This window comes from Sycon ciliatum, chromosome 2, assembly GCF_964019385.1.
Source record: "Sycon ciliatum chromosome 2, ocSycCili1.1, whole genome shotgun sequence".
Classification (NCBI taxonomy): domain Eukaryota; kingdom Metazoa; phylum Porifera; class Calcarea; order Leucosolenida; family Sycettidae; genus Sycon; species Sycon ciliatum.
The window spans coordinates 23726516-23748002 of record NC_088644.1 but is presented as its reverse complement, the minus strand read 5'-3'; the positions used below and the strand labels follow the sequence as shown (position 1 = coordinate 23748002).

The 21487-nt window shown below is 47.0% G+C and overlaps 2 protein-coding genes across 3 annotated transcripts; both read right to left on the bottom strand.

Annotated features, from left to right (window-relative positions):
* Positions 1–11620: 11620 nt before the first annotated feature.
* Positions 11621–15012, bottom strand: LOC135809297 (uncharacterized). Of its 2 annotated transcripts, XM_065322623.1 has the most exons (3): positions 14381–15012; positions 13023–14185; positions 11621–12924 (listed from the first exon to the last, which is right to left on the bottom strand). In XM_065322623.1, the coding sequence occupies exons 1-3, from the start codon at positions 14988–14990 to the stop codon at positions 12922–12924; spliced, it is 1776 nt and encodes a 591-aa protein (XP_065178695.1). In that variant the 5' UTR covers positions 14991–15012; the 3' UTR covers positions 11621–12921. The 2 variants fall into 2 exon arrangements, with proteins under 2 accessions (XP_065178695.1, XP_065178694.1); XM_065322622.1 differs by having other exon boundaries at positions 11621–14185.
* A 3920-nt stretch (positions 15013–18932) lies between these two features.
* LOC135810445 (uncharacterized) lies at positions 18933–19937 on the bottom strand. The gene has a single exon (XM_065323938.1). It carries the CDS (start codon positions 19935–19937, stop codon positions 18933–18935), a length of 1005 nt encoding a protein of 334 aa, XP_065180010.1.
* Positions 19938–21487: the final 1550 nt, after the last annotated feature.

The following is a 21487-nucleotide window of genomic DNA, read 5'->3' as shown; positions in this document are numbered from 1 at the left end:
AATCAAAACAACACTTACCTCAGGCAGCACTACGCTTCACCAGTTTGTCCGCAGTCAGCGATCGCACAAAGTAAAACCTGGCATCCCTGACACTGCAAGCCCTGATGGGCTGCTGGTGTCCGACAGCTTCCAAAAAGCAACCATCCTCAACAAGCAGTTTACCTCTGTCGCGGTGCCTGATGACCCACGTTTAGTAATACCCCCTCTCCAATATGACACTCGTCTTACTCGCCAATTCACCCGCGTTCATATCACTACAGCAGATGTTCGTAAAGCCACCTCAAACCTGAAATCTGGGAAAGCGCCAGGGCTAGACGGTATCACGAACAATATGATAAAGAAGCTAGCTCCTGCGATTTCTTTTCCACTTAGCCGCCTATTTAACCTCTCCTTTACCACAGGCAAGTTCCCTACTGACTGGAAACTGGCTAAAATTGTGCCTATTTACAAGTGCAAAGGCAGCAAATCTCAAGCTAGTAACTATCGCCCAATTTCCCTCCTGTCCTGTATTTCCAAACTTTGCGAACGGCTCTTCTTCAATCAATTGTATAATCATATTTCTCCTGCTCTGGATCCCGCGCAATCTGGGTTTCGTCGTGGTGACTCGACCGCTCTACAGCTCACCAAGCTGATCCAAAACATTGCCGACCATCGTCATATGGGGCGGAAAGTTGCCATGTGCTTTTTCGACCTCGAGAAAGCTTTCGACACCGTGTGGCACCGTGCATTACTTGCTAAACTTTCCAAAGTTTTCGGTGTGTGTGACTCAGCGCTGGAGTGGATTACAGACTACCTATCCGACAGAACGCAAGTTGTCTTTGTAGGTGGAACTCTCTCAGATGCTTCACCTGTTCTGTCCGGAGTGCCCCAGGGATCCATCCTAGGGCCCTCCTTTTCCTAGTGTATATAAATGATCTTCCCAGTCATGTTGAAGGTGTGTCCTTATTTGCTGACGATACTGCACTGCTCCGGTTCAATGAGTGTCTAGACAGGCTGCGAGACAGTCTCCAGCGCGGTATCAACGAAGTCCATCAGTGGATGACTACATGTACCTGGAGACTATAAAAAAGATTTACAATCAGGTTTGGGTCTTAAAAAGTATGAAGAGAAGGGAAATTTGGACAACAAAGTACATAGAATGGCTTGTTAGGACACGGTAAATTGTTCTGTGAAGGTTTCGGAACAATTGGACCAACCGTTAAGGAGTTAGAATTTCGGCCAGGTTTCCGGCCTTTTCCCATGGTTTACAATTTGCCCAGGAAGCCAGTATCGATTTTTTATCAAAACCCACGATTTATCCTTTCCTTTTTGGCCTTGTGGTTATGAATGCTGTCTGCTGACCATGAAGTTGTGAGTTCAAATCCCAACCTATCCTCAAGTCAAACTTTTTTTTCATTGTTTTGGTGATCAAGCTGGTACAAGACAAAGAAGGTGGCTGCACCAAACGACTTGTTGTTGGAGCTCGCGCTTCCTGCCGAACTGACTGACACTTGACTGGCACACGCCATGTGAACACACCCACAACACTGCAATGGTGTGAGTGAATTATAATGGAAGTCATCGCGCTGTAGCTTTTTGAGATTTATTTTAGTATTTCAAGATCGCCAATTTATTTGAATTTAGCAGTCAACGCCGTCTTCTATCAGCGTTCACAAGCGTTTGCTTTTCTCAAAATGTCGTCGAAGTCACACGGATAGCTTTGCCAAGTCATGGCCTTGGGAATGAGTCCGCGTCGATGTCGTTTTCGTCACACGGTGAGTAAATTGCATCGCAGCTCAAAGAAACTATTTTGGTCACAAAACGGACCCATGCAGCTCGTCAACATTTACAACACTTTCGTTTCGACATGTCCTCTCTGACTCCATTATCGATACGAGGAAGAACTCGTTTGTTGTAAACCAGACGTACGTCCATGACTGTGTCAACGTGAGTGAGTTGTCATTTTTCCTGCTTTCGCGCGGAATATTTCTTCGAGTTCACAGTGAGTTTTTCCAGGCAGCGCTCGAGTGCTCATACGGCAAGACGCCAAACTCCGCGGGCGATCGCCAGGATTGTAAATCTTTTTGAAACGGACTGTAAGACCTAATATCGCCAAGACTGAGATATTATTCCTGCCGAACTCAGAGCCAACCTATGCATTCACTCTTCCCGGATCCCTCACAGACCTCACAGTGGTAAAACAACACAAACATCTTGGTTTGGTCATTGACTCAGACTTATCGTTTAGTAGACATGTCGACTATACCTGTAGCAAAGTCAGTAAAGCTGTTGGCTACCTCGTGTCTCACTGCTCCCACCTACCGCTTGAATGCATTCGCCTTTTTTATCATTGCTATATTCTCCCCATTTTTCTCTATTGCTCAACCGCCTGGTCATCCCTACTTAGTAAATCGTTAATGAGTACCCTGGAAGTCCACAATAAGAGGATACTCAAAGTCCTTTTCCGCAAACCATCATACTTTCCTTCTGCCGAGCTGTATGATATGTTTAACACCTTCCCTATCTCTAGTCAAGCGGATCGAAAACTGTGTATTGTTGTTAATTCTATTCGTCTTGACAAAGCCCCGCCACACTTGCGTAAATATAACTGATATATATATACCAGATCTCCGTTTTTTGCTGCCTATTCTCTCTGGCTGGCCCTGCCTCTATCAGTAAAATCGTCTTGTACGCTAAAGGATTTCAAGGCCAACATGAAGCTCGTGTTCTAATAACTGCTAATTCTTCATCCACATTTGTTTCTCTTTGCCTCCAGTAATGTGTAATATTTATTTATGTTTGCTTTGTTTTTGTTTACTGCCATGGCTGGCTACCACCCCCCTCCCTCCATATTGGCCTATATTCTCTGGCCACGGGAAGGTGAAATAAATAAAAATAAATAAAAAATAAAAAATGCCGTCAAACGGTCCTGAAACTCCCGAAATGACGTCAAACGGTCCTGATGGCCTGATTATGCCCGCGGCGGGAAGATCGCCTATTGGCCATGGCCCCGGCAACGATCACGTGTCATGTAAGAAGGCTGAATCCTGCCCTTGCCTGTAGCCCTCGGGCCTACGGCTCTTGGGCTGCAGGCTTGGGCAAGGTTCAGCCATCATGCCCTCCTGAGCGTGCTTGATGGCTGAATCTTGCCCTTGCCTGCAGCCCTCGGGCTAGAGCGTGCTTGATCACTCTACAGCTGTACTCCCTGGTTCACAGCCCCGATCTCGCGAAGGCGAGGTGCTGTGACCTTTGCACCCTTTTATGAAGAGTGCATGCCCGGGTTTTGTACCCTTGCTTTTACGGCAGACTGTACCTGAGGCTCTGAGGCAACCCTGAATCGTGTGGTGTGGCCGTGTCATCCCTCTGTATTATCCCATGGTACGAAACGATTTGGGCCATTTCAGCCAATCAGCGACCGTTCTGAGCGGGGTATAGAGCGATATATACCCCGCCGGGGTCAATAATATACCCCGCCGGGGTCACTGGGTCAATAATATATCCCGCTGGGGTCACGAATACTCCCCAGGTCACGCCAATAAGGGAGATTTTAGTGCTGGTCACGCTCTATTTGGGACAGTACATGGGATAAATGGGTTATACCATGCACCATTCGTACTCTGTGTATACCGTGTCCCTTATATTTTTCCTCGTGCTAACGCACTCGTGAAAATATTCGGCGGTATACCCCTACAGTGTAGGCCCTCGGCCTCGTACTCATGGGATAATCCATACTTATTACTCCCTGTTTGTGACTAATTACAGTAAATACTTACTTACTTCCTGACTCTGGCGATGTTTGAGATCTCACTCTCTATGATCCAGAGACGCAGAGTTGATCATATCATAACCTTGCTGGCCGGGTATCGGGATGGTGGCCTTTCTACAGCATGAAGAAATCCTTCCTCAAGTGGCTTCGGCCAACACTACTGTTGATTGCAGTTATTATCACTGTGGAGGTACATTTGGTTCTACGAGAACAAGTTGCAGTGATATGGCGACAACGCTCATTGTTGTTCACTCCGATATCTATTAGCAGACCAACAGAGCCAATAGTGAGCGAAAGGCTCAGGTGCGGTGATTATATTGCAAGCAGTCCTGTGCCAGCAACAGCTGTCAGCGGTGGCCCTAGTCGTCTTCCCTCTGTGTCACCTACTACACAGTTGGCAGCACTCCCAAAGACTGCAGATGTGTTGCCTGAAACAGTTACGACGCCGCGAGTAAGAGCAGTAACACCCGCAGGAAAAACAGCCTCACCAACACCATTAGAAGCAGGAGCAGGAAAACCACAGTCCAAAGCAGCTTCAACAAAGGGAAAAGAAGCAACAGTAGCACGAACGACAGCTCCAGAATCAGCGACATTGTCAAAATCAGCCCAGTGGCCTTTACCAAATTCGTCTGATCTATTCACCGCTTTCCCAGAAGGCAACCTCTGCACGAACACACTAGCTGGAACACGAATAAAGCTGGGCACTTTCGTCTATTTACTGATGGATGAGGTGGAAGTTCAGAAACACTGGGTTGAGGTGTCGGAGATTCTGGAAACAGACTCGCAATATGTGGCATTGCTGTGGGGTCGGAGTGCCAATAACAGTGCCAATGTCAGGTTTGGCCGTTTCAAGGTGGTTTACCCTAGCAAGCGCACAACATGGGCATCAGGGCGGAATTTACTGCTCGAGCAAGCTCGTGAGTTAGAGAAGAAGCAGGGTTGGTTGTTTGAGTACGTGGTGTTTGTGGACGGTGATGTCATTTTAATGCACCATGCATCTCGGCGAGCACCTGAGGTAGAGGACCACGGCGCGGCAATGAGTCTGCTGCATGCGTCCATCCTGGAAAACCGGCCGCCCCGTGCAAGTGTGGAAGTCGCATCGCCGGGTATCAATGGCAGAAGTAGGAGCTGCTTAATGACATGCAGCATGGACACCATGACGGACTACTATCACCGTACCATTGTGGACTGTCTTCTGCCGTACCCCACCGCTCACGATACTGACGACTGGTGGAGGTCGGCATTCACTCTCAACATGAAAAGCACCATCCTCATTCGGCCGTTCTGTTTCGTCTACGAACACATCCTTGTGTATTTTGGTTCGAATATTCATGGAAAGTATCCGCATAGCAAAAGTGAAAAGGCGTTTGGGCAGTATCGTGCAGAAGCTGTATCATGTCTGCAATTGGCCGGCTTTCCAGCTACAGAAAACTTCAAATACTTATCGACGGTACCTATTAAGTTGACATGGGGTCGATTTGTACCCTATAGTGCTTGCCCAACGACTGCCCCCTCAGACAGAGATCACTCAAAGATGTTCAGAGCAGCCCTGCAGAGGCTGCCGAAGCACTGTTTCCTGTGACTGCCTCTCATTGTCAAGCCGAATTTTTACCCATTCCGAAAGAAGTCAAAGAAATGCACTGTTTTGCACTCCTATGCACCTTACACTTGATTGGTACTTACTCCCTTATAAGTTCACTGGTTTCCCTTGAAAGTTATTATTATTTAGGGATGAAGCGATTACACTTTTCAACTATTGGCTAATCTATCTAGGCCTTGACGGCCCGGATTATGCTAATATTTTCGTGAAATTATGCTTTGCGCATTGCTGAAAAAATTGTAGAATTATGCATTTTTATGCTAAAACTCAAGAAAATACTTAAAATTCTCCTCCGTCAACCCCGCATGCTCTCATCATCCGCCCTTTATAAAATCGCTCACACAACCCCGTTATCACATGGACGCAGTGCACACCTGGCTTCTCTTGTCCATTCTATTAAGCTTGAGTTGTGCCCACCTCATCTCATGTGTTTTAATTGGTTCTCTTCTCTAAGAACTAGAAACTCGCTCTTACTCCCTAAGTGTAACTCATCCACTCTTTTGCGCTCCCCTCTCTTTATTGCTTTTTCTGTTTGGCTCACTCTACTCAGAGAAGTTAAGGACCTGACCTCACTCCGCCTGTTTAAGATCCGTGCCGCCCCTTATTTACTACGACATACATAGCTCATTATCCACATGTCCTTTGCGTCTCTGTGTTTTTCACTGTTTTTATTTGACATTATCTTTCTTTACGGAGTTGTTGTTGCTGTTCGTTTTGCTACTCTTTCTTTCTTTTTCCCTCCCCTCATTTCTATTAATTTTATCGCCGTGGTTGGCAATCACCCACTCTCGTAACATTGGCCGGTGTTTCCGCCGAGTCTTGAGATGTTGTAATAAATAATAATAATAACTTAGCCTAGAAGTTATCATATTAATATTATGCCGCATTATGCTCACATATGCTGCTAATGTACAAGTTATGATGGTTCTGTGCAAATAACAGGGGATTTTTTGTGGACAGATCATGCTAATATTCTCCTGAAATTATGCTTTTCGCATTGCTGAAAAAATTGCAGAATTATGCTATTTTTATGCTAAAAGTTATCATAATTATTATGCCGCGTTATGCTCACATATGCTGCTAATGTACATGACTGTACATGTACAGATTGTACATGTATATGATAGTTCTGTGCAAAATAACAGGTAATTTTTTTGTAGAGGGCGTTGTACTGCAGTGGCAAACGTTCAACGGGGTCAACCAGGGAGTCGTAAAATACCGCGACTCCCTGGGGTCAACGCACCGTCCGACCTAGCTACGACCGTCACCCTGGTCACTGATAGTAGTGGACTGGACAATGTTATCAAGGGAGTCGTAAACCTACGACTTCCTGGTGCATCTACTTGTACTTGTACTTGTAAAATATGTACAACTGTATGGAATTTGATGCGAACAGGCGGATTATTCCAATTTATGCGATTGGTAATCAATTAATATTTGCCTCGAATTATGCGATTATTCGATTTTGGTAGGAATTATGCGAAAAATTATACTAGCATAATCTGTCAAGGCCTAGTAGAGGGCGTTGTACTGTACAGTAGTAGCAAAAGTTCAACGGGGTCAACGCACCGTCCGACCTAGCTACGACCGTCACTGATTGTAGTGGACTGGACATGTTATCAATGGAGTCGTAAACCTACGACTTCCTGGTGCATCTACATGTACATTATTATTGTTATTAAATTTTTACACACATGCACTTGTACTTGTACTTGTAGAATATGTACAACTGTATGGAATTTGATGCGAGCAGGCGGATTATTCCAATTTATGCGATTCGTATGCAATTTGCCTCGAATTATGCGAAAAATTATGCTAGCATAATCCCTCAAGGCCTAAACCTATCCCTATATTGATTCGATTATCGATGATACCGATTACAGGTCTACTCTCCACAAGTGATCCCGCTGTCAGTGTATATACTAGTCCCATTAATAATTTTACTCACTTCTCCCATATAAATGCATGTGATGAGCACCCCTCCCCTTCTTCTATTTCCCATGTACATACTACACCACTCCACCACAACATTAGTTTGCAGAATAGCACCATGCATTCAGGCTCTTTGGTCATATGCACTCTGAACTGTCGCAGCATGCAGTCAACATTAGTTCAACTCATCGACTTGATTGAGCAGCACCACATCGATGTCCTCTGCTTGACGGAAACATGGCTAAATAGCACTACACCCGACGAAATAGTATCAGTTCCAGAGTTCGAGCTTCACCGACGGGACAGGGACAGTGTTCAAGCAAGTAATAATTTAGTTGGAACACACTCGGAGGTGGAGGAGTTGCCATACTGTGCGCGTCACACCTCTCAGCACGCCGTCGCACGGACCTAGAGCACCAGTCATCAGAAATGATCACACTTCAAGTGAATGGTATCATTATTTCATGCATGTACCGGCCACCACGTCATCACACCTCCTCTTTCAAGCCTGCATTCTCGGTTTTGTCTGAGGTGGTGGTCCTGGTGGACGAAAGCCCACTAGTGGTTGCAGGAGACTTCAATGCCCGAAATGAGGAGTGGAACACGAACGATAGAACAAATACAGACGGTCGTACGCTAAATTCTGTTTTCAATGATCTTGGCTTGAGTCTGGTGTCCAAGAATTGTGGCACTCGACCGTCCAGCCATTCGAATCCATCACTAGATTTGGTTTTATCAAATGCACCTAATGTATTTGACAATACATTGTGGGGATGCCACTGACGGACCACTGCCCTGTCATAATTATGCTCCGCATCCTGGTCAGCACTGTCTGCAATCATTCGCTCAGTATCAGGAGTAACCAAGGGTCAGACTACATAATTATTATAAGTGCGAATTAAAAGAGCACCTTTGGGAAAGGGCTACTCACGACTAGCCATTGGCGGACTATGCTCGGCCAATCGTCAAATTATGCTTTTGATTATGCCACAATTATGCCAACAAATATGCTGAATTATGCCCTCCATATCCATAGCATCAGACCAAGAGTAGATAAACAAGAGTGTGCAACTCGCGGATGGGTTGGCCCACGGCGGAATTTTTTGTTGACGTAATCTTTTCGACGACGCACGCGCTGCGAGTCTTTCGGAAAGTTTTCCCTCGTGCTCTTGGCCGGGCTTTACACTACAAGGTCGGTGTCCAGCACGTGCTCTCACACTGCTCTGCGGCAAACTGCGCGTTTCTCTGAAAAAAGGTGACGTCAACAAAAAATTCCGCCGTGGGCGGGGGTATCTGCAGATTGTGCAGGAGAGATCCGGAGTTGCACACTCTTGTTTATCTATACTACAGTCTGTATCGGCTATAGCGTACCCTTTTGATTTCCGTGATTATATCACTATAACCGATGCATCACTATATGCGATACGATGGATTTTTTTCGATCGACACATGAAAGGCAAGGAAATACTTCCAGCATGGCGTTTTGACAAAATGAGCATGCTGCATAGTTGACAGTGCCCGCATTTCCATAACAAATTCTGTTATGTACATGTACATGTATTACTATAAAAATAAGCAACGTGAAGAAAGTAAAAAGATTGGGTCCTTGATATTATTGCTACATGTATTTTAAAGTTATCACTATAGCCGATAATAATGTAGTGTGTTATGCATGTTTTGATTCTTTGTTGCCATCATAATATCCGATATATCATTACATCCGATAATATTGGTTATAGTGATATTTGTACTGGATAAAATACGTTTTGCTTTTGATCTTTCGTACCAATATCACTGTAGCCGATATATTCTTATATCCGGTCACTCTATAGCCGATACAGACTGTACTCTTGATCAGACCAAGACTCCCTATTTTCGAAGGAAAAGCAACGGCCTTTTCAGATTAAAAACATGTATGCATGCATGGTTTTCGCATGCGTGGCTTCCGAGGTGACGACATCAGGAGTTCAGGACGCGATCTCTGTGCACTTTTCTCCCATATTTCACTTTTGCAGCGCACGTGCGCGCATGGTTTTCGCATGCGTGGCTTCCGAGGTGACGACATCAGGAGTTCAGGACGCGACCTCTGGTATTGGTGTTGATTTATTTGAATTCGGTATCTCAACAGTACATTGTTGGGAAGATCCGAATGACATAGATACATAAACATAAAAGTGGAGTAGGTGCTACAGCTGATCATTTTATCGCAGGTTGTGGGACTAAACTAATATCAGTATGCAAGTACACAAGAAATAAAAGCTGAATAAATACGACTGCATGACATTGGAGAAAAGCACCAATTAGAGCAAAACAAAGCGACACATCACTCATTGAAAACATTTTCAAAAAGGAGCTGTTTCAACCGGGTACATTGTGGCCTGTCATTAAGAAGGCAGGCAAGATGGGCGTTAAATGCAGAAGACGTATTGCAAGACTTCATTTCAAAGGGCAGAGCATTCCAAAGTAAAGCAATCCTACTAGACAATGAGCGATACACGCATGCAGTCTTATATCGGCATAACGAAAGATTATTTGCAGAAGAGCCGCGAGTGGTGTAAGCAGGTCTACTGTGCCTACAAAATAGAGAATCTAAACTGGCAACCGGGTGAGCTACTTTACACTGAAAGATAAATTTAATGAACAACTGTAAGAAACGGTGGTCCAGAGGACATAGCGAGAGTGGTAAAGGGGGTCCACGTCAGCACAGTAATGGGCATCACATGCACAGGCAGCTCGGATCGCTCGACGGTGAACAGCAAATAGGCGCTCACGGTCTTTTGCAGATAAGCAGGGGGGGGGGGGGGGGGCTCTGTGCACTTTTGCACTTTTCTCCCATATTTCACTTTTGCAGCACACGTGCGCGCGGTAAGACATGCATACTTTAAAAGACTTGGACATGAAACTATCACTATGGTAAAAAAATCTGCAGGCTTTCTGACAAAGCTGTATTATGCCCTAAGCATAATTTTTGTCTAAACCGAAAGATTATGCTGACCTTACACGTTGTAATCCGTATTATGCCGGAGCATAATTTTTTGACGAAATCCCAAGATTATGCCAAATATTATGCCGGCATAATCCGCCAAGGGCTACTCACGACTGCCATCCGGAGCACACGAGAAGTCCATCGAATCGTCCACTCAGCCAACCTGGAAGAAAGCACCACTCCCTGCTCAATACACCGCATTTCGGGGAATTCACCCCTCATCAGTTGAGCTTGAGTAGGCTGAGGAAGAGCACCACTTATATTGCTCTCCAGGCAAAAACATCACCAGGGATACAAACTTACAGAGACGCTCCGTTTCCAGCGCGACTAACACGGTTAGTAACACCTCGTGAACACCAGTGTGGACGGTTCGATGGACTTATCCTTTGCTCTGGATGGCAGTCGTGGGTAGGCATCAGCGGGTAATGCTAGTAAACTCAGCCGATTATGCTTTTCAGAATGCCAGCAAAAGCAGGATATTATGCTCGTTAATGCTTTTTTATGCTAGTTTAGGGCGTTTTATGCTAGCAATATATAACCAAATACAGCAAACAAATCGCAGAAGAGTGCGTGAAAAAGTCTGTTTCCAAAGTAGGATTAAAAGATATGCACGCAAAAATTGATTGATCGGTGGTAGACTACTTCTACTCGAACAAAGGCAACATCGTTGTACGCAATGCCAATGGTATAGTTTGTTTGCATTATACTATTTATAGGAAATAAAAGCCGAGTAAAAGACCGAGGCTAAGCCGAGGTCTTTTACGAGGTTTTATTTCCTGTAGTCAGTGTACATAGTCATTGCGTGGTGTTCCCAACTAGTAGTATTTCTTTCTGACCCGCGAAGAATTGTGGGCGAACGCATGCAGGGAGCTAAAACTGACATCGTAGACCTACGCGTGGATAGGCCTTAGCCCTACATACTTATATGCAAGTAACATAGTTAGAAGGAGAGAGGTCCCAGAAGTTGTCGCCACGGATGAGTGAAGAAGAGTTCACAATACTAGTTTGTTGTTCAGTGCAAGTAAATTCTGTGCAAGAAGTGTCTTGAGAAGTGTTTCCCATTGAAATTCGATAATCAACGATTACGGACAGGTCAGCTCTTGCTTCAGGTTCTGGCCATTCCGATCATCCCCGGTTCCTGTCCGCTGCACCCAACGGAGAAACTAAGACGATGTTGTCGTGCGACGAAAAGCTAAAGCCCGGTACAGCTACCGAAGTCAATCACCTTGACAGTTCGACACGCGCCAAGCACGCATTGCTGCAGCGAGATCCGGCAGCCGTCCTCTCTTGTCATCGCACTCTCCTAGGAAAGGATGAGCAGACGCGGACCTTCGACAAGGACGGCTACTGTCGGAGAGCCATGGCAATTATGTTTCCGTTCGCCAAAGGAAGCAGAGGTAAGCAGCTAGAACTTTTCGTTGACGTGTTAGCTGATAACAATAAACACAAAGTCATGTGCTAGCCGTCTCGCTGTACATTCAGCCATAGGGGTTCTACGTCACTTGGGAGCGGGACATTTCGACGAGCGTCAGTTCGAAGAGGTCATATCGTCGAGAACCGTCTCGTCGCGGACACATTTCGAAACCCGTCACTTCGCTGCCACGACAATTCATCGCACGTCAACTGGGACCCGGGAAGTTCGGACCCCCGACGTTTCGAAGCGCCATTGCAATGTTCCCACAGCTGAACAGCTACAGACCGACTGCTTCAAAGTACAATACAGTATAGTGTAGTATTGTATAGGTATTTTGTACATCAATGCAGTGACAGACTCACAGTCAAACCAAATAATTATTATTATAACAATGGCAGTTCTGTATCACGGGGAGTTGCAGTTCCACTTTCGGCTGGCATTGCGGTTGTGCCTCTGGCAGCTGTACGTGTGCACGTGCTGTCCATGAACGGAGGAATCCGTTGACCTGATGATTGGGCGATACGTGTAGCTGTTCCTCAACCCGGTAGCCTCCTGCAGTACAGTACAGATGCAATACACATGTCACAGTCTCCAAGAGAGAGAGAGAGAGAGAGAGAGAGAGAGAGAGAGAGAGAGAGAGAGAGAGAGAGAGAGAGAGAGAGAGAGAGAGAGAGAGAGAGAGAGAGAGAGAGAGAGAGAGAGAGAGAGAGAGAGAGAGAGAGAGAGAGAGAGAGAGAGAGAGAGAGAGAGAGAGAGAGAGTAAGTTACATTTATAAAGACAGGTAAGTCTAACAAATGAGGACTGAGACCTCTACAACAGGGTTTTTACGCCTGAAAGCAGGTGCATGATTTAACAAGCAGGTTGTCAGTCTAGATTTTATGCGCAGATGGAGAAAAAGCGCAGAATTTTTGTAATGAGATGAAAAGCAGAAATAATAAGAAATAATAAGAAAAGATGAAATGAAAGCCTGCTCACAACCCCGCCCAGCCTTGCGAACTGGGTATGGTGGATTAAGAACCCGGTTCAACGCTCGAGCAAGCGCTCTCCACTCAAGGTGTTCACAGCAACTGATAGGAACTCATATGGGGAAATTATAGAAAAGAAATAATAAGATAAAGAGAATAAATTTCAACGCACCTCAATAAACGGAGCCCCACATACAGTACCTCAGAAAAGTGGATCTTCCGACCAGTGTTTTTGTTGACGCCGCAACCAGATGATGTAGCTGCTTCGCAGAGACGTCTTACTGCACAAATTACAAATAAATTTTATTCTTCGATTAGAAAATCCAAGCGCTTTCAGAGCCCTCCGAAGAGAGTCCGGGATGAAACCACGCACACCTACCTCAACCGAAAAAGAAACGACCTGCCACCCGTTTGCTCGGCATTGATCGGCCAGATCCGCATACCGCCTGTCCTTCCGCGAGTTACTGACACTGAATCTGTCCTCAGCACAAACTGTCAACTCCATCCAGAATACAATCCTACGACTCGTAGAGTACAGAACAATATCTGGTCTTAGGGTGGTAAGTGCAACACAGCTAGGGAAAGAAATCTTTGCACTAACCGAGTCGACAAGAAGTTTCCAGTCTGAGGCCGCTGACAGGAGATCAGTCGTAACCAACTTTCGTCTGGGCTGAACGCGAACTGGCTTCTCTCCCGCCTTGCAAAACGAGATGAAGTCAAGCTCATTTGAATTTTCGGTTTGTACGGTGTTTGCAGCAGTGCGGATTCGAATCTCCTCACGCATGTTCCTGACGATGACCCCGAGTACGTTGTCGTGCCTCCAGGTGTAACGTCCCTGGTCCAGCGCTACGCGACAAGCGCCAAGCACGTGGCGCGTAGTACAGGCCCAGGTACGGCACAAACTACAGTACGGATCCACTACGGTGTTTCCCCAACGGCGTAGGTTCGTCGGAGAAGGTAGCACGTCGAGGGTTGATGCGAGAAGAAATTTCAAATCCTTACCAGTACCACCGTACAAAAGGGATTTCCACGAGAGGTCCTGCCACATCACCGATGTCCACTCCAACCACTTGCCTTGCACCTGAAGAGTCTTCAGCCTCAAAATCTGCTCCTGCGCGTTGATCTCCTCAAATGTTTGAAGGAGATCCTTCCTCGGGGGTTTGGAATGCTGCTTCGGAGCACGAGCACCCAACCCTGCACGATGACTTGAAGATGACGGTGGACGGAGAGTCCCTGAACCTACTGATGCCTCTGCACACTCCAGCTCTATTGTCGCCGCATATCGCTTTGTCAGCTTCGCATCCTTACTCCGACGCAGAGTGTACAGCGCCCTCATGCGCGCGTCCCCACTCGATCGAAGAATGTGCCATTTGATGGACTGGCACTTTTTCCACACCGTAGGAAGGTAGTGGAGGCGTAAGCCAAAGCGTTTGCGACTGCCAATAAAAAGAATGGCAGAGTTTGCGCATCGAGGTAGGCCTGACCATTTCTTCAGAAATGGTAAACACATAAAGTGCAGTTCACGTACAAAACCTTGTGTGAGTTCAAGAACCTGGAAAGACCAAGAAAGCTTGGGCACTACAAGATGGTGGTAAAGCCATAGCTTGTGGTGGTCTTGAAGCCAAGAGCCATCTACTTTTTGCATGAGAGATACAGTGAGTTGACGGATGTCTTCCCGCTGGGTCTGCTCAGAGCAATCAGCATGCAGCCTTCGCCCCAGGAACTTGAACTCTGCAGTGTCAATGAAAGCGATCTTCCTCCCTGACATTGTCAGGCAGGGATCGTAAGGTTTGTACCGGCCATCTACAAGCTTTGCTGCACTGCTTTTGCATTTGTGCGGCGCCGCCTGCATACATTGGGTCCACGAGAGAAAGTCCTCCGTGACCGCAATGAGTTTTTGACAACCTGCACTAGATTTGCTATAGAGGCCTAAGTCATCAGCAAAAGCTGTTTGGGACACTTGCAAAGGGGCAGATTTAAAATCATAGGAGAGGCAACTTAATTCAGGGGCTGCAAGTGAGTCCAGCAGAAGCTGGAAACAAATATTGAAAAGGACCGGGGACAAGGGGCACCCCTGGAAAACACCAATGTTGTAATTAAAGGTGGGTGTGTGTGGTTGTACGACGAAAGCGCAAAGACTGTCGTAGTAGGAAAAAATTAATTTCCTGAATTGCAAAGGAAGGCTGTAGTGGGTTAGAGCATACTGTATCAGATTGTGGCGCACTGAACCAAATGCATTCTTCAAATCTATCCACGCAATGCAAATTTGGCGTTTTGCCGTCTTTGCATCACGCATCGCCTCATAACAAAGTGATGTATGCTCTAAGCACCCAGCCTTTGCAGGCATAAATCCTTTCTGGTTGTCACCATCGAAGAGAGAGAGAGAGAGAGAGAGAGAGAGAGAGAGAGAGAGAGAGAGAGAGATAGAGATAGAGAGAGAGAGAGAGAGAGAGAGAGAGAGAGAGAGAGAGAGAGAGAGAGAGAGAGAGAGAGAGAGAGAGAGAGAGAGAGAGAGAGAGAGAGAGAGAGAGAGAGAGAGAGAGAGAGAGAGAGAGAGAGAGAGAGAGAGAGAGAGAGAGAGCTAGTCTCAGTGTCAGTATCTAGAAGAAGCTTTAAAAGGGGGTTCGGGACAGTTAGGCCCAAAAAATTAATTTCAACATCAGCCCAATCTGACATCAGGTTTGAATAGCTACAGCCTTATATTTTCGCTTAGTAACATCAGTTTTTCAATTGCCTGAATAGGTCTTGCCAAAAACACAATTTTCCTTGATAACACAAAATATTGCAAAATCCGAAAATTGATGAGAAATCGTCCATAACACCAGATAGGACCAAAAATATGACATAAAATTATACAGACTGTTAGAGGTATTGACTAAGATGATATCAACACCAAAAAATGTACACTTTGGTTGACGATAGGATCCAGGTCGTCATTTCCTGGAGAAGAACAAAAAGACGCAAAAAATGAAACTTTGAATATATTTTGCAGCTTATTTTTGAGTTTGCCCCATATGTGGATATTTCAAATACGTTCTATAAGTGGGTTGGAACAGGTTTACCGCGGCGAAAATAGGGGTCACCGTGCATATTCTGGAGAAAAATCCAAAAAACTGTCAAAATTTGCCTAAAATTGGTAAATTCACGTATCTATATTGCGTGTACTTCTCTGCTGCTGCTTTGGTCATAACTCATTGGATTTTTGGCTGTTAGGTGTTGAATAAACTCGCTAGAGCCCTTAGCGTTCAGAACAATACAAGGATGGAATAGCTGAACTAGTGAATTTGCCGGAAAACCCTGGGTGCACGCATTATCGATAGGTACTTTTCTCCATGATTATTCTCTTGTTGGTACTTGGTTTTGACTTTTGATACATGTACATGTAGCTGTGATAGCGCTTAGCACTGCCCCATATCAAACTACAATGAAAGCTGGCATGTTGGAACGAATCAGACAACATTGAGTCCTCTTGTTCTTCAACTATGCGAGCTAGAACGTGTCCCCACACTGGACAAAAATGATGGTATTTTACGGTGCGCACAAACAAGTGAAGCACTGTGCCACAGAGCATGACTTACAGTTGGGTTGCTGCTGGTTCTTGGCTAGTTGTTAAGCCACCACTAATATAATCTTCCTTGAGGCTGTCATCCGCTTCTTACCTCCGACTTGCTTCTTCATCAGTCTGGGAATGGCTGGCTCACCATTTTGTTTGTAGGACAAGACAAAGTGCTTCATCACTAACCCACTAGCAGCTGCCCGCACTGCAACTGATTTAGAGAAGCACGTTGCTTGTACCAACGGTTGAAGGGTGGCCAGTCGCTTTTGCTGATGTTCTGCAAACTCCACCGCCGAACATGCTGATGCAAAAGTGACAAGAGTACTACAGGATACTGGCATCAGGGCGAGCTCAGTCGACAATTTCAGCTAGGGCCGCAACCGTGATCCGCAACAGCATCATGAGCAGCGAACTCATTCCCAACGATGAACTATAAATCAATCTGAGGCTGTAGCTTGGGAGCTCCAGTATCGTGGTTTAGGGATCAGAGTGTTCACCCAGCACAAAAATGCACACCATCGACACACACATGCGTGCACACATACACATACACACACACACACACACACACACCTGTCCTGTCCTGTAGAGCCACTGCCACAGGGGTCACGTGGGCCCCCGGAGGGGCATCAGAGAGGAAGATGGAGTACGCAGCCTGATGACGCCGGAGATGGTGGAGCAAACGCAACCGGCGAGAACACACACATACATGACTGAACGCCGCTGCTGGGCAGTCGGGCGCGGGCCAGTCCTCGAGCACCGGTGACGACCGCGGCCTTGCACAGTCCGAAAGCAGCGGGCATACACACACACACACACACATACACACATGCTCTCACACGCGCGCGTACACACACATACATCCACGCACGTGTACGTACCCACCCACATGCATGTGCACACTCATGTGCATGAGTGGAGATGCCCGCATACTGTAAGACATGTATATATAACGAGGAAGCAAATCTAACGTTTTAACGGATGACATTTCTTCGTTATAATAAGATCCGTTGAGGCCGTACTGCTTCATATATGCTGTGTGTGGATATGGCAGAATACTGCAAGATCGTTAACATATCTTCTCGTTAACCTATGAATTTTGGACAATCGTTAAATTTGCGACTCGTTATAATAACATGTCTTACAGTACACAATGTCACACCAACATGCCCTGGGAGCGGTCATGCACGTGTGTATAGTATGTATGCGAGGGCACGTCCACATGAGCACATATGCATGTGCATGTTCATACATGCGTATGGTGCACACATGCACAAACATGCAGGTCTATGCAAACACACACACGCTCGCGCGCGCCGCGCATGCAGCGTGCTCATACATTTCCATAGCCATAGGGTGGTAATGACTCCCAAATATCATGAATAAATCTTATGAGATTGAAAAACACACTTACCCAAAGCAGCTTTGGTGTTGCTTGTGGAAGCACGGGGGCCAGGGTGTTGAGCAGTTACAGGGCTATCTGTATCTATAAAATTCTCCATCCCACACTGCTGACACGGAATGACAAGTACGCTGCCCAGGCCGTACCTCTTCTCTTCAACGCAATCAATGAGCGCCAGAGGTTTGCCACATCCAGGATTCTGGCACGCAGACAATCCCACACTGAGGCAGATACCTGAGATGAACGATTCGTCGACCGTGAAGAGGGGCACTGAACGACCTCTTCGCGGGAGTCGAATCCAGTGGCGTTGGTGGTGGAGATCGCCCTTTCGGTTTTTAAGGAACTCGATCGATCGTTTGAGCTTGCGAAGCGTCCCCCTCCTCGGCTTTACTTCTTGAATCGTCCAGTACGCAGAATGCGAGGCCGCGTCGTGGGTGACAGATTACTCTCCCGCGTCTTCATCTCCACGACACGTCGGCAGGATAACCAAGCTATCCAAAAACCGCCGATGTCAAAACAAATCCGCAAGTCCACTAGTGGCTGAGCTTCTTCCTCAAATCTTGTCTCGACTCGAGCACGCGCTGCGAAGTCATGGTCAAACTGCTTATTTTTTTAATCGATTGTGCATGATCGCGTCCCATTTTTCCACTCCGAAAGGCATTATTTTTCAGAAAAAAATTCGGAAATCCAACATGGCGCTAACCGTCGCGAACCTCCTTAAGTAAGAAGGCATGTAAGCCATCAGCAACATAATCACAAACCAAACACCAGTGTGAGAGAGAGAGAGAGAGGGAGACTAAAGTTGAAGGCATGTATGAACAACGTATAACAATTCACATGAGAAAACGTGGATACTTTTCGTTGGTTCAATGATTAAAATCAAATTCTGGTGAAAATACCTTGCGGTATACGCGGTGAAGGCTTATTCACTGACATGAAACGAAAGGTTGTGGGCTATTCCTCTGAGGAATTCGAGCGGTTCACGGTTGTCGTTAGACTGGACAATTCGGAGGATCTTCGCGTCACGGTCCACATACCTCTTCTTTCGTCCCGGGGCGGCATGGCCGGCAACAAGCTGCTCCCGTCTTTGGTGCACATGCTGCTCTTCATCAGCGATATTGGTGATGATCTTCCAAATCGATGGGTGGTGGCAGTTGACTTGGCTTGCGAATCTACGGTGCCACCCTTCCTGTGCATTGTTCGTCCTTGGCTGCTTGTTTAACACATCGTTGTGCACGTTCCACAAGGCGTGGCTGAATAGGGGTGTACGCCTTGTGCCGTTGTTCCTCAGCCGTCCAATGTAGTACTCTTCGAAGTAAGTGATAACTTCCTCAGCTTCTTCGGGAAATTTGTCCTCCAGAATCTGGAACGTCGGCTTCTCGGACAAACGCTAAGGCTGTCAGCATTCGAATCCGTAAGGCAAACGCCACATCATTGCCGTACCGCTCCTGTAAGCCGGCTGTTTGAATCCGTTTATACACATTTTGGCTCAGGTGGAAGAAGCATCCTCGTACATTGGCATCAGGGAACTTGGTCTTTGCAGCGTTTATCGCCCCAATCTCAAAGTCACAATGTATGGCATCGGGCTGGAGACCTGGGGTGTGGTTAAGTAGGGCTTGGAATATCCTTTCATACATGGCTGACGTCTTATTTGGCAGCAGACAATAGGCAGCGGGAAGAACTTCTTCACCATTCCTTGCCAAAATTGTATACAGCTGCGAGAACAGTAGTGGCACACATTTGAACGTTCCATCCATATGAAACGACTTGGCGTCTCGAAGCATACTCATGCTATCGGCACTGGCGAAGACAATGCATCTCAATTGGCCGGCCTCTGGCTCAGCGTCATGCAGCACGAAGTCATCGCCGGTGTGCGCTCTAAGGTAACGGTCAGGCAGCTGTAAATCCAGTAGCGACGCTGGTGTCGGGGGAACATTTCCAGCAGTTACTCGTGTCCTTTGAACTTTGCGTTTCAATGCGTTGCCCGATGGGAGTTGTACCACGGCTTCCTGCGATACAGCGTTGGTTGCAGACGTCACAATGTGGTGACTGGAGTCTTGGGAGGATTTGGCTTTCTCCTTCACGTCCGTGAGCGCCTTCACAACCTCAGCTCTGGTTGCATCTGGAGCGTGATTGTGGCTCCCAACATAAGCTACTATCAATCCGGCGTCTGTCCTCAATCGTCCGTTACATGCAAACTCGTCGCAGCTCTCGCATTTCCAGTAGACAATCTCGTCTCGACCTCGCTTGTCCTGCACGTATCCATAGCCGAATTTAACCAGCTTCGGTCTTCCTCGGCTTGTGATGCCAACATAGTCGGGTTGTTCCTCAGCCATCGTCGACCTCGACAAGAATCTGTGGTAATTAGTCTGGTGACATTGCTTTTGAAGGACGAAGGTGTAAAGTTAAAACCAGGGAGTCGTGAAATGAACAGGCGAAAAGAGGTGCGATTCTTCTCCCATCAAAAGCGGGTGTGACGACGAAATGAACAGGCGATGTCGTGGCCATTCTCCGAACTGGTTCTCGTCGAATCGTCTGGCGCCGAATTTGACACACTCCGAAGTTTCCCCGTTCCTAACTGACTGTCTTCGAAATGTCGCGCAACGAGACGTCACGCTCCGAAGTGACGGGACCTCGAAGTGACGGGTTTCGAAATGTGTCCGCGACGAGACGGTTCTCGACGATATGACCTCTTCGAACTGACGCTCGTCGAAATGTCCCGCTCCTAAGTGACGTAGAACCGTCGTATGTCGATGTCATCGCTTTTTCTTCTCTTTTTTGGGGGGGGGGGGCGGGATTCTCTTTGCTCCGCTCGCCTCGATATTTTGCCGCATGACCTGGAGTGTTGCAAATTACCCGCTACATGTCATGATCAACCTTCTTTCCAGTTGCACCTGCAGAAAGCAACTATGTTACTTCATTTCAGCTCGAGTCTTGTCAACGACGAACGCACTTACTAGTACTATACTAGTACAGTTTGCAGTATCCAGCGAAGACCTCTGCGCTTGATCTTGCCGGAGACGTAACCTGATGGTCCAGTGCAATTCCCGACAACTGCGTTTTCTGGTGCCTCGGATGAGCTGTGTGATAGCTTGGCTAACTGTGCCCGCCGCAGTGCCACGGCTTACGTCGATCCAACAGCCCTAGACTAGAGGTATTTACTGCTGCCAGGCTGATCCCGCTGGACAAGAAGCCTGGCGTTAGGCCCATAGGGCCATAGGCATTGTAGAGACGGTCCGCAGAATACTGGGCAAGGCCATCCAGGATCCTTGCAGTGACTGGGGACCTTGTGCAGTCTGCCGCGGCCCGCAGGCACTCTTCAGCTCTGTGCTGGCCAACCGAGTGGGATCGAGGCCGCTATACACGCCATGAACGACACCTTTCACAATCCGGACGTGGATGGAGTGCTCCTTGCCTTCAACCGGCTGAACCGCAAAGCCTGCCTCCTGAACATCCGCCATCTCTGCCCGGCACTGGCCCCAGTGGTCATTAATACGTACCGATCCCCGCTCGTCTCTAATCTATGTCGACGGCGAAAGTATTCTATCGTGTGAAGGAACCACCCAGGGTGAGGTGAAAAGTTCAAACCAGGGAGTCGTGAAATGAACAGGCGAAAAGTTCAAACCATGCAGGGAGTCGTGAAATGAACAGGCGAAAAGAAGTGCGATTTTTCTCCCAGCAAAAGCGGGTGTGACGACGAAATGAACAGGCGATGTCGTGGCCATTCTCCGAACTGGTTCTCGTCGAATCGTCTGGCGCCGAATTTGACACACTCCGAAGTGTCCCCGTTCCTAACTGACTGTCTTCGAAATGACCGCTTCGAAATGTCGCGCGACGAGACGTCACGCTCCGAAGTGACGGGACACCGTCATAGGTGCCTGAAAGC

Bases quoted from the DNA above. Each gene is read 5' to 3' on its own strand.
- LOC135809297 (XM_065322622.1), bottom strand. From the start codon at position 14,990: ATGCCTGCAAAGGCTGGGTGCTTAGAGCATACATCACTTTGTTATGAG. The intron at 14,186-14,380 runs CTGCAGAGTTCA...AGGTTCTTGAAC, and splicing joins GAAGATCGCTTTCATTGACA to TCACACAAGGTTTTGTACGT.
- LOC135810445 (XM_065323938.1), bottom strand. From the start codon at position 19,937: ATGGCTGAGGAACAACCCGACTATGTTGGCATCACAAGCCGAGGAAGA.